The sequence below is a fragment of the Xenopus tropicalis genome, chromosome 8 (genome assembly GCF_000004195.4).
Source record: "Xenopus tropicalis strain Nigerian chromosome 8, UCB_Xtro_10.0, whole genome shotgun sequence".
NCBI lineage: Eukaryota > Metazoa > Chordata > Amphibia > Anura > Pipidae > Xenopus > Xenopus tropicalis.
In genome coordinates, this window is record NC_030684.2 from 13394058 (window position 1) to 13407504 (window position 13447).

Consider the following 13447-nt stretch of genomic DNA (forward strand, 5'->3'; position numbering starts at 1 on the left):
CCATACAGACCGCAACAAAAACCATATATTTTGCGAAAGTCACAACATTCTGACAAATTCCAACAGGTAAAGAGTCTTTCATACACCAAAGTACCAATCTGCAGAGCTTTCCTAAAGTATTGCGTTTTTTATACATTTCGAAAACGCCGTAAAAAATGTTTTTATTGCCAATTTGTCGCCATTATCTCACACAATTTCTTGCGTTTTACCAAAAGGCAAGTCACCCCAAATAGGAACACCAGAGGCCTACTGACAGTTTGGATGCCCAATGCATAAGTATATACCATAGCTGCGCGTATGTACGAACCCTAAATGAAAAAATAGCGCATAAGGATTTCCGCTCCAGCTCAGCTGTTGCCACACAGAGCCCCCTGTCAGTGTATATGTGCCAAAACTTTCCCCTAACTATACAGATCCCCACAAAACCACTTATATTTTTGGAGTACACATTCTGACAAATCAACAAGGGATTTAAAGAGTCCTTTCTACACCAACTGTACCAATCTGCAGAAGCTTTCCTAAAGTATTGGTTTTTATGCGACATTTCAGAGAAAATTGCCTAAAAATGTTTCAATTTGTCGTTATTTTTATCCACACAAATTTCTGCGTACAAAGGCAAAAAGTCACCCCAAATAGGAACACCAGAGGCCTACGACAGTTTGATGCCAATATGCATAGATATACCAAAGTCTGCGGTATTGTTACGAACCCTAAATGAAAGTAGCGCATAAGGATTCTCCGCTCCAGGCTCAGCTTTGCACACAGAGCCCCCCTGTCAGTGTATTATGTGCCAAAACTTCCCCTATAACTGATACAAGCACCCCCACAAAACCATATATTTTTTGGAAAGTATCACATTCTGACAAATCCAACAAGGGTAAAGAGTTCCTTTCTACACCAAAAAGTTACCAAGCCGCAAAGCTTTCCTAAAGTTATCGCGTTTTTATGAGATTTCAGAAAATCGCCTAAAAAATGTTGCAATTTGCCGCATTTATCTTCACACAAATTTCTGCGTTACAAAAGGCAAGTCACCCCAAATAGGAACACCAGAGGCCACTGAACATTTGCAGCCCAAATATGCATAGATTTAGAAAGTCTGCGGTATGTACTGACCCAAAAGAAGAAGTATGCGCAATAAGATTTCTCGCCTGCCAGCTCAGCTGTTGCACAAGAGCCCCGTCTCAGTGTATTATGTGAGTAAAACCCCCCCCTACTAACATGACCCCAGAAAACCAGATTATTTTGAAAGTACACATTCTATGAATTCAAAATAAAAAGGTAAAGTTATTTTTGTACACCAAAGTTACACCTTGGCAAAAGCTACGCTAAAAACAATCAGATCGCAGGAACACTTATATAGGGATAAAATGTGATAAAACCAACAAAAATTGCTTGCAAATCGGTAAACAACAAAATATAGTTACAGACAGTTAATTAGTGCCAGAATATCTGATCCAATATTACTCTGGCTCAATAAACAGTTTTTAGGTTAAAGAAAATAAAAACAAGCTGTTAATTATGAAAAAAAAAAAAAGCAAAACAAAAAAAAACCAAAGTGTTGTGTATACATGTGTGTACATGTGTAAAAGTTGTGTTGATAGTGTGTAAGGCTGTTATATGAGTGTAAATAAGTGTCTATAAAAGTGTGAAAAATGGAAAAAAAAAAAAATAATAAAAAATAAAATAAAAAATGCCTTTAAAATGGTGCTGTAAGTGTGTTGTAAATGTATGTAAGTGTGTAAATGTATGTAAATTTTGTATAAGTGTGTCCTAAAAAGTGTGTAAAAGGTGTAAATTGCAATAAAAAAAAAAAGTCCTTACCTGTTCCTGGAAGACCGATCGGGCCTCCTCTCATTTGGGCCGCGCGGGGAGAGCGCTGGAGGAAGCAGAGCCAGCAATGCGATGCGATCGCCATCTGGCTGCCTTCCTGGAAAGGTACCTTCGAGCGATCGGCTCGCAGGACCCTATGACAGCCCCCTGGCACATTGCCCAGGGCTGTCATGTTAGAACCCTCTGCAGCGCGCCACATGCCGCCGCTTGCAGAGGCAGCGCTTAAACGCCAGACGACGTATGAGACACGTCGGTTGGCGGTTTAACCCTTTTATGCCAGCACGCTATGCCATACGTGCTTGGCAGAAAAAAATTAACCATGAAATAAACCCAATAGGGATATTCCAATTTCCAAGACCTTTATTAATTGTCGCACAACATATGTAGTCTATGCTCTCACTTGTCCGTGTAAACAAAGTTTATGTGGGCGGACTATAAGATCAGTGGGAAGTAGGGTTAAAAGCACATCCGTAACAGTAAAGCAGGGAGAATGAACCATGGATCGAGAATTTTAAGCTGTTTCACAATAATAGTGATCCCAAAGGGATATTCTTTATGGAAGTGTAAAAAATAATTGTATATTTATTATAAATAAATCAATGTGTTACATCAAAGTAGATGTAGTATAGAATAGTATGCAGGCGGGTATAGAGGAGGGTTGGCCCATAGGAACCCAATAGTCCATGAGGAAGCGCAGAGCGCGAAACGCGTCGGACTGACTGGAGAGAGGACCCATATTGACAGACTCGGCACCTACCGTGACGTCACCGAAGGGAAAGAACAGCGTGTGAGTCGCATCCCTCAGCCATGTGCCTCTCTCTGTTCTTATCCCTAGTAAGTTCCCGGCCGGACAAGGGGGGTTGTGTATTTGTTCTTATGCCCATTTAGGGCTCTGTTTATTGTGTGCTTGTAGTTACTTGGAGGCTATGAGATAATGAATACCATATAGTGTGCAATTTTATTCTCTATATGCACGCCTGCATTCTTAGTATTTGCACAGAGTAAGAGGGAAAACAAGGGTTTTATTTGTGTAACTCTTTATTAAATATCCCTCAGTGGGGCTAAGAGCCAATATATGGCTATAGGCGGTGTAATACTGCATCTGATATCTGGAGAAGTTAATTAAGGATCCAATTAATTGTTTTATGGTGTTTTAAGCTCCTCACTTTTTATTCTAATAATTGGGATATACTGTGGATTTTAATCAGTGTATTCTATTGATTTTCCCTCTTGATTTCCTCATATATGGGTCAGAGCAATGAATTCTCTTTTAAACACTCTAATTGATTTCTCCTGAGGAATGATATGCATTAACTGGGAATTCAATAATAAATCATTGGGAAGTAATACATGGTTTCTGTTACTATATTTAATGTCTTCTGCCCTATGTGATTTTCTCTTGTATATATAATCTAATTGGTATTTTTAATTAGTGGTGTATATGATTTTTTTTTTTATTATTTAAAATTGATTCTACTTTGATGTAACACATTGATTTATCTTATAATAAATATACAATTATTTTTACACTTCTTTGGGTGTTTTTAGCGCCAACTCCTTTGGAGATAATTTGTGTATGCACTATAGGATTAGTAGGAGGAGGCAGCTACATCTAATTATTAATGTTGGTTAATGGCAATTTAGCACTGCAAAAAAATATATATTTTTTTTTCTCTTTCTTACAGTCCTTCCTTCTAGACCTTAATATCTACTATTGTTGTGTTTTGTAATCTTTAAAGCGCAGATAAGGTTTGCCTTGATATCTTTATGGGACTGGAGCATATTTCTCCCAAGTTAAGAGGTGGAGACGGATTTACTAGATTTAAGACAAGGAGAAAACGTTTGATTTTAAATTGAATACATTGCATCCGGAAGGACTCAATGTAGATTTGGACTTGGCGGCATTTTAAATTCAATTTTAACTTATTTTTGGTCAATTATTGGATTCCTGGTATTTATTTATTCTAATTTATCTACATTTTAAGTAGGAATATGCTTGATATGGGCTGTTTTAACGAGACATCTCTTTATTTCTTTATGATTAGCGGTTAAGTAGTATATAAATAAATGAATAAACATAAACATACAACTCTCCCATCTTTGGGGAGAGGGATGATGGGTTATATATGGGTAATATAAATTCTTCCATCTGACACAATGCCATAACACCATGGGCCTTTTCGCTAAAGAGAGAGGTGTTCTATGGCAACGCGCGTTTTTTCCATTGTACATATCGCTTACTAGCGCTAGAGCGCTAGATTGAGTTCCCTACAGTATTTCCCATAAGTTTTACTCTTGCAGCCCCACTATGTATTTAGGCGCTTCTACATCACTTACTGGAGGTTCCCCTATGTCTAGTTACCCACCCTTATGCCTATTCTAATAGAGGAAACAAAAAAGCACAATAAAAGCTCTGGGGTGCCAAATAAGAGCTACGATTGGTTAGGGGTCAAAAAGTTCCCCCCCCCCCCCCGGGGGGGGGGGGGCGGGGCGCGGGGGGGGGGGCAACTTCAGACCAATTTTTTTTCGGGGGCGGGGGCGGGGGGGGGGGGGGGGGGGGGGCCCCCCCCAAATACCCCCAAAAACCGCTATTTCTCATAAAAAACGCCTCAGCTCGCGACGCAACATTTTAAAAAAAGGCCCCCCCCCTAAGTTTCAATTGGCCTTTTTTTTTAAAAAAAAAAAAACCCAAAAGGGGGGGGGGGGGGGGGGGGGGGGGCGGGGGGGCACATTATTTAGCATACAGGCCTATCCAATGGCGCTATAGCTGTGCATAAATGTATATAACCCCTGCCCCCAGATGTCACACTGTACGTACCTGTACCCCACCTTACGAGCTCTGGTACAAGCCACTACACAGGTCTCCTACCACCAGTTACCCACCCCTAACTCTACGATCCAAACAGCCCGCCTCCGCAAGCTTAACCAATCACGCACCCAGTTCAATCCAGAATCATTGAAGCATCCAATCCGCTAGGGCGATACTTGAGTCGGCCCGCCCGCTCACCAGGTGTCTTCTGGGAATTGTAGTTTATTCTATCGCTATCCACATGTGTTTAAACTACAATTCCCTCAGGTTTAGATTCCAAAACGAATACCCGATATGCAAAGGAGAATTATGACAACATGTCTTTATCTTCATAACAGTATATGTATTATAATTTCATTAATACATTATAATTATCATTGCTAATGAAAGATTTTGATTTAACTTTTCCTCTACATAGGAAATAGGCGTGTGAACATTTGTGACACTTAATTCCATTTTTATCCCAACTCCACCCCCATTCGCAGCCATTCTATAGATTACACTCCAGTTCTGGAATTGTAAAAACTTTTTACACACGGATGAAACAACCGTTTGCAAAACCAGGTGAAGATCTCCTTTATCTAAAGGAATGTTCATGTAGCGCCATCTATCGGCTATTTTTCACATTACAGGCTGTTATTAATCCACATAGCTTTAACTAGCGCGGAGGGATACCTGGAGATTATACAACCAGCCTCTTTAATCCTTTAGGGCCCCAATTTCACATTACAAAGTTGCATCAGGACTTTATGGACCTAGGAATGATACGGACTGGAGCCTGGAATTTACTGTAAGTACTGGATGTGCTGAAGGAGCTGCTGGGCTTCAGGAAGGGGACTGGGTACTAGGAAGCCCCAGGGGGGGCAATTGCAACAGGAAGTTGCCTGAGAGGGGGCACATCATTGGGCCTTTCAAAACGAGGCTGCAGAGACCCTAGTGGCACAGACTGGGGGCTTTCTGGTAGGAGGTGTCTGTTGAAATTAGAAATTAATTCTAACTTAGGGAATTGCTACAAGGTGACTCTGGGACTTGGGGTGTCATAGTCAGGTAAGTAGTGGAACTTTGGCACCCTGAGTACCCCAAGAACTGAAATAAAGAGCTCGTTATATTATATGGAACTGGGGGTTGGATATTTGGGAGTCTTGATTGTCCCAGCAAAAGTATCTGCCTGCCTCTGTGGCAGAATTAGGGGACTCTGTGGGCTTCACAGGGGGGTTCCTGCTGTCCCGGGGGCTGTAGGAGATACAGTAATAAAAGCCACAGGGAGTACCTGTAGATATTGGGGTGCAAAGTTAGCCCAGTGTCACAACCACCAGCGAGGGAATAAAGTGATCTTTTTGTCAACAGTCTCAGGGAATCCCTAAGTGTTAGACTGTATTTGCTTCCTCCGTGTTGGTAACATCAGGCACTGGTTACTGAGGGAACAGGAGAGACGGGGAGTAAATCCGTGGCTGTAGTGAAGGATCACAGAGAAAACTCGATGAGGGACGTTACTTCATGACAGAGAAAGGAGCCTCTGGCTTTATCCAAGCAAGATCTGGGATGCTTATCCGCACTATACCGCTTGTCTAGTTCTATACCCACCTGAGGATTAACACTTGTTTGGAATGGCCGCCTACATCGAATTTGTGCCCCCTCCGGAATGCCCGGTGTTCGAGCCCAGCTGGGAGGAATTCTCTGATCCCCTGAGTTTCATCGGACGCATCCGACCGATTGCTGAAAAGACAGGGATATGCAAATCCACCCTCCAAGGTAAGTCTGATAGATGGATGTTATCAGTACACTGAGAGCCTGAAATAATTCCTTATGGATAAATGATGCAGTTGTAACAGGGAGCTGATACATACTGTGTGCAAGTCACATATAAGTTTTATATTATATATATGATTCACACAGGCTGATGACAAATGTCAGATGTTTGATTAGTCTTTGCTCTTGGTCACATTTTTTAGAAACCAATGACCCATTGGTTGGCATTGCTGCTTTACGGTCAGTTTGATTCCAGCCAGGGCACTATCTTCAGGGAATTTTTATGTCCCCCCCCCCCCAGGTGGATTTTCTTGCACTTTCCAAAAACATACGGGCAGATTGAGGTGCCCTGATACTGACTTTAGTGTGTGCGTAAAATCGGCACTTCGATTGTAAACTTCATGGAGGCAGGGACTAATTAGAATGATGTATAAGGGTGAGGGCAGTGGTACATGGTACACAAATCTTCTTTGTCGTGGGCAACAAATCTCCCCGCAATGCCATCCCACCGGCTAGCATTTAAATCGCCAGTGGGATGCTTCACTGCGATGTCGCACAAAGTTGTCTTTGGAGGAAACTTTGAGCGACCGTGGGACATCGTAGCGACGCGTATGCCATCCCACCGGCAATTTACACTCTAGCCGGTGGGATGGCATTGCGGGAGATTAGTCGCCCATCACTAATCTCCCTGTGTACCACTGCCCTAAAGACACACCGGGCTACTAGTAGCAGCTACTTTTTCAAGCTACTGAAAATCCCTTCCATAGACAAAACACACGTAGAGACAATTATCAGTAAATGATTAGCATTGTCTATTTTAGTAGCCACGACAAGTAGCTGCTACTAGTAGCTCTGTGTGTCTTCACCCTAAGAGAGCTGCAGAATATGTAGGTGCTATATAGGCAGAGGATAATGACTACATGCCTGTGTGTACCCCATGACATGTGAGGCATAACTTGAGGGTATGTACCCCAAAATTCTATCATGCCCAAAGTGTGTTTGTTTGCATTTGTAAGGATTACTTATGTATACAGGCCATATGGCCAAACATCATGGGGAAAGTGTCCTCTATATAAATTTGCTTTATGCATGTTCAGAGTGGCTAATGGCCGACTGCATTTACTGTTTTGGGCTATCGCATATGGTGCAGTTTCAATGGATAATATTTATTCTATTATTTGATATTATATTATTGTTCTAACAATCAAAGAAGGCAATAGTCAGCCAGTAGTGGGGTGATTGTGTCCAAGCTGAAAGGTCACTATAATCAAACCATTAAAGTTTAAGTAGTTAAAGAAGAACTTTTGTATTATTTTTTGCTGAAAGAGGTGGAGGACCTAGTCAGCAGGGTATTGTACCAGGGTTTTTGCTCCAATGATTACAAATGGAAGGGAAGTCCAATTACTGAAATGAATCTTCTCTGCCATTACTTTGTAGTCTATTTTTCCTAAAATCCCAACACTGCAGCTTTAGTGTACACATTAGGGTTATACCTGGGGTTTAAGTAGGGATGCACCGAATCCACTATTTTGGGGTTTGGGCGAGATTCCTGGATTCTGAACCGAATCCTGGATTTGTTGCATCCCTAGTTTTAAGCTGCAGTTTGCTGCTTCTAGATAACAGCCACCAGTGTCGGACTGGGGTGCCAAGGGCCCACCAGAAAACCTTAGGCCCACTGTCCAGACCACCATTCCTTCCCAGTTCACTCACTTTCTTTAATTTCTTAATTACTTATTTTTACATACTATTATCTATCCTTTCCTTTATTTCTTTTGTTTCTTCTCATAGAATTGAGTAATGGCCATGGTGTAGGCATACAAGGCAAATGGTTGGGTGAGCAAGGGGGCCCACTGGGAGTTTTTTTCCTATGAAGTTTGTATTCTATTTATTTAATTAAAAATAAATCCTATACATATTATTTGTGTGGGTTTATATTATATAGGTACCTTCCTGACACCTGTAGGTATTTAAACTGTTTAAACGTTTAGCAGAGCTATTACTTTAACCATGAAAATGCTTAATGCCAGCAGTAATCCCCTAGTGTGTCTCCCCTGCTGATTTAGTAGCACAGGCAGGGTTTATATTATTTGTACTTCTGAAGGCAAGGTTCAGAATTACTTCTACAACTTGGAACTTGGGCAGGTACTGCTCCAAATACATTGTTCTGAGCATCCCTTTGCAGGACAAAACTCATAATTATCCTTTATTTTCTCTTTATAAAAGGTATAGAAAAGAAAACCTAGAATTTCCCTTTAGTTTGCCTGTGCGCTTTATAGATTTATTCTTAGCCCCCTAGAGAGCCAGTTTTGGTTATTGGCACAGTTACAGCTTAGCTTTATTGCTTTTATGTTCCTTTATCTCAGGACTGGCAGCCGCCCTTTGCCTGCGATGTCAAAAGCTTCTGCTTCACCCCTCGGGTACTGCGCCTCAACGAACTAGAGGTAAGGTTTCTGTGATTATTGTGCTGGGAATAAACCCAGATCATGGTTATTACAAACTGCTGTTTTTGTAGCTACATTAACATGTTGGAACTTGAGGATATGGACATTAACAAAATTGTTAGTTAGAAGCTTGACAACTTGGGTTGGTTTTCCATATCCCTATTAGTTATATACAGATATTTGGATTTAAGGTGGCCATACACCTTCAGATCCGCTCGCTTGGCGATGTCGCCAAGCGAGCGGATCTTCTCCCGATATCAGGAGAATCCAGGCTAATTTGATCGTGTGGCCAAACGATCGAATTATAACGACGGGTATAGGCAAAGTCGGTTTGGGGACCGAATCAACGAGCCGATACGGTCCCCCATCCGACTAGATTTTTTAACCTGCCGATCGATATCTGCCCGATTTCAGGCCAGATATGGGTCAGGCAGGCCCGTCGTTAGTGCCCCTACATGGGCCGATTAGTTGCTGAATCGGTCTAAGGGACCCATATCGGCAGCTACAATCGGCCCGTGTATGGGGACCTTTAGGCAGTATCGTATTTGTTCCAGAACAGTAGCCGATATTTACTTTCATTATTCTAACTGCTCTAGACCAGTCATAGCTAAATAGAACCTTTGCAATATAAACAAACGTGTATGTTTAACCTTTTTAGTGCCATAGGACGTAGATTCTACGTCCTAGGTACCAAGGGACCAAAGTGCCATAGAACGTAGAATCTACGTAAAAAGAGAGAGATTCAACATTACAGGAAGTGCATCAAGGTGACTTTATGGACTAGGAATAGAAAGCGGACTGGAGCCTGGAATTTACTAGTAAGTACTGAGTGCTAAGGAGCTTCGCTGGGCTGTAGGAAGGGGACTGGGTACTAGAGCCCCGGGGGGAATGCCTGAGAGGGGGCACATCATTGGCCTTTCAAAACCGAGGCTCGCAGAGACCACTAGTGGCACAGACTGGGGGCTTTCTGGTAGGAGGTGTCTGTTGAAATTAGAATTAATTCTAACTTAGGGAATTGCTACAAGGTGCTCGGGACTTGGGGGTGTCATAGTCAGGTAGTAGTGGAACTTTGGCACCCTGAGTCCCCAAGAACTGAAATAAAAGAGCTCAATATATTATATGGAATGGGGTCAGATATTTGGGGAGTCTTGTTTGCCAGAAAAGTAACTAGTATAAGTATGACTTTGGCCCTGATACCAGACTTAATAAGAGCTCAATATTTAATGGATCGGGCAATTTGGGAGTCTGTTTGTCCCAGCAAAAGTAAAGTAAGTAGTGGAACTTTGGCACCCTGAGTACCCAAGAACTTAAATAAAGAGCTTCAATATATTATATGGATCTGGGGTCAGATATTTGGGAGTCTTGATTGTCCGCAGCAACAGTAACCAGTAGTAAATAGTGGACTTTGGCACCCTGAGTACCCCAAGAACTGAAATAAAGAGCTTGTTATAGTTATATGGATCTGGGGTCAGATATTTGGGAGTCTTGATTGTCCCGCAAAAGTATCTGCCTGCCCCTGTGGGCAGAATTAGGGGACTCTGTGGGCTTCACAGGGGGGTTCCTCTGTCCCGGGGGCTGTAGAAAATACAGTAATAACAGCCAAGGGAGTACCTGTAGATATGGGGTGCTAAGTTAGCCCAGTGTCACAACACCACGCGAGGGAATAAAGTGATCTTTTTGTCAACAGTCTCAGGAATCCTAAGTGTTAGACTGTATTTGCTTCCTCCGTTGTTGTAACATCAGGCACTGGTTACTGAAGGAACAGGAGAGACGGGGTGTAAATCCGTGGCTGTAGTGAAGGATCACAGAGAAAACTCGATGAGGGACTTACCTTCATGACAGAGAAAGGAGCCTCTGGCTTTATCCAGCAAGATCTGGGATGCTTATCCGCACTATAACCGCTTGTCTAGTTCTATACCCACTGAGGGTTAACACTTTGTTTGGAATGAGCCGCTACATCGAATTTGTGCCCCCTCCGGAATGCCCGTGTTCGAGCCCAGCTGGGAGGAATTCTCTGATCCCCTGAGTTTCATCGGACATCTCGACGTTGCTGAAAAGACAGGGATATGCAAATCCACCTCCAAGGTAAGTCTGATAGATGGATGTTATCAGTACACTGAACCTGAAATAATCCTTATGGATAATGATGCAGTTGTAACAGGGAGCTGATACATACTGTGTGCAAGTCACATTATATAAGTTTTTATTATAATATATATATAATATGATTATAATAAGTTCACACAGGCTGATGACAAAATGTCAGATGTTTGATTAGTCTTTGCTCTTGGTCACATTTTTTAAGAAACCAATGACCATTGGTTGGCATTGCTGCTTTACGGTCAGTTTGATTCCAGCCAGGCACTATCTTCAGGAATTTTATGTCCCCCCCCCCCCGGTGGATTTTCTTGCACTTTCCAAAAACATACGCAGATTTGAGGTGCTCTGATACTGACTTTAGTGTGTGCGTAAAATCGGCACTGTCGATTGTAAACTTCATGGAGGCGGGACTAATAGAATGATGTATAAGGGTGAGGGCAGTGGTACATGGTACACAAATCTTTTTGTCGTGGCAACAATCTCCCCGCAATGCCATCCCACCGGCTAGCATTTAAATCGCCAGTGGGATGCTTCACTGCGATGTCGCACAAGTTGTCTTTGGAGGAAACTTTGAGCGACGTGGACATCGTAGCGACGCGTATTGCCATCCCACCGGCATTCATTACACTTCTTAGCCATGGGATGGCATTGCGGAGAGGATTAGTCTCCCATCACTAATAACTCCTGTGACCACTGCCCTAAAGACACACGGCACTAGTAGCAGCTACTTTTTCAGCTACTGAAATCCCTGTCATGGACAATACGAGAATTTGCTCTGCTAAACACACGTAGAGACATTATCAGTAATGATGAGCATTGTCTATTTTAGTTAGCCACGACAGTAGCTGCTACTAGTAGGCTCTGTGTGTCTTCACCCTAAGAGAGCTGCAGAATATGTTAGGTGTATATAGCAGAGGATAATAGACTACATCTGTTGTCAATTCCATGACATGTGAGGCATAACTTGAGGGTATGTACCCCAAAATTTCTATCATGCCAAAGTGTGTTTGGTTTTGTAAGGATTACTTATGTATACAGCCATATGGCCAAACATCATGGGAAAGTGTCCTCTATATAAATTTGCTTTATGCATGTTCAGAGTGGCTAATGGCCGACTGCATTTACTGTTTTGGGCTATCGCATATGGTGCAGTTTCAATGGATAATATTTATTCTATTATTTGATTTAATTATTGTTCTAACAATCAAAGAAGAATTAGTCAGCCAGTAGTGGGGTGATTGTGTCCAAGCTGAAAGGTCACTATAATCAAACCATTAAGTTTAAGTAGTTAAAGAAGAACTTTTGTATTATTTTTTGCTGAAAGAGGTGGAGGACCTAGTCAGCAGGGTATTGTACCAGGGTTTTTGCTCCAATGATTACAAATGGAAGGGAAGTCCAATTACTGAAATGAATCTTCTCTGCCATTACTTTGTAGTTCTTTTTCCTAAAATCCCAACACTGCAGCTTTAGTGTACACATTAGGGTTATACCTGGGGTTTAAGTAGGGATGCACCCGAATCCACTATTTTGGGGTTTGGGCGAGATTCCTGGATTCTGAACCGAATCCTGGATTTGTTGCATCCCTAGTTTTAAGCTGCAGTTTGCTGCTTCTAGATAACAGCCACCAGTGTCGGACTGGGGTGCCAAGGGCCCACCAGAAACCTTAGGCCACTGTCCAGACCACCATTCCTTCCCAGTTCACTCACTTTCTTAATTTCTTAATTACTTATTTTTACATACTATTATCTATCCTTTCCTTTATTCTTTTGTTCTTCTCATAGAATTGAGTAATGGCCATGGTGTAGGCATACAAGGCAAATGGTTGGGTGAGCAAGGGGGCCCACTGGGAGTTTTTTTCCTATGAAGTTTGTATTCTATTTATTTAATTAAAAATAAATCCTATACATATTATTTGTGTGGGTTTTATTATATAGGTACCTTCCTGAACCTGTAGGTATTTAAACTGTTTAAACGTTTAGCAGAGCTATTACTTTAACCATGAAAATGCTTAATGCCAGCAGTAATCCCCTAGTGTTGTCTCCCTGCTGATTTAGTAGCACAGGCAGGGTTTATATTATTTGTACTTCTGAGCGGAAGGTTCAGAATTACTTCTACAACTTGGAACTTGGGCAGGTACTGCTCCAAATACATTGTTCTGAGCATCCCTTTGCAGGACAAAACTCATAATTATCCTTTATTTTCTCTTTATAAAAGGTATAGAAAGAAAACCTAGAATTTCCCTTTAGTTTGCCTGTGCGCTTATAGATTTATTCTTAGCCCCCTAGAGAGCCAGTTTTGGTTATTGGCACAGTTACAGCTTAGCTTTATTGCTTTTATGTTCCTTTATCTCAGGACTGGCAGCCGCCCTTTGCCTGCGATGTCAAAAGCTTCTGCTTCACCCCTCGGTACTGCGCCTCAACGAACTAGAGGTAAGGTTTCTGTGATTATTGTGCTGGAATAAACCCAGATCATGGTTATTACAAACTGCTGTTTTTTGTAGCTCATTAACATGTTGGAC

At 41.9% G+C, this 13447-nt stretch overlaps 1 protein-coding gene across 1 annotated transcript in view; it reads left to right on the forward strand.

The window, feature by feature from the left end:
• LOC116406642 (nuclear receptor-interacting protein 3-like) overlaps nt 1-3560 on the forward strand; it is an 11497-nt gene extending 7937 nt beyond the window's left edge. Inside the window, exon 3 of the mRNA XM_031891080.1 lies at nt 3516-3560. Coding sequence (XP_031746940.1) covers nt 3516-3560 — 45 coding nt within the window. The remainder of the gene's footprint in view (nt 1-3515) is intronic.
• The last annotated feature ends 9887 nt before the right edge of the window (nt 3561-13447 follow it).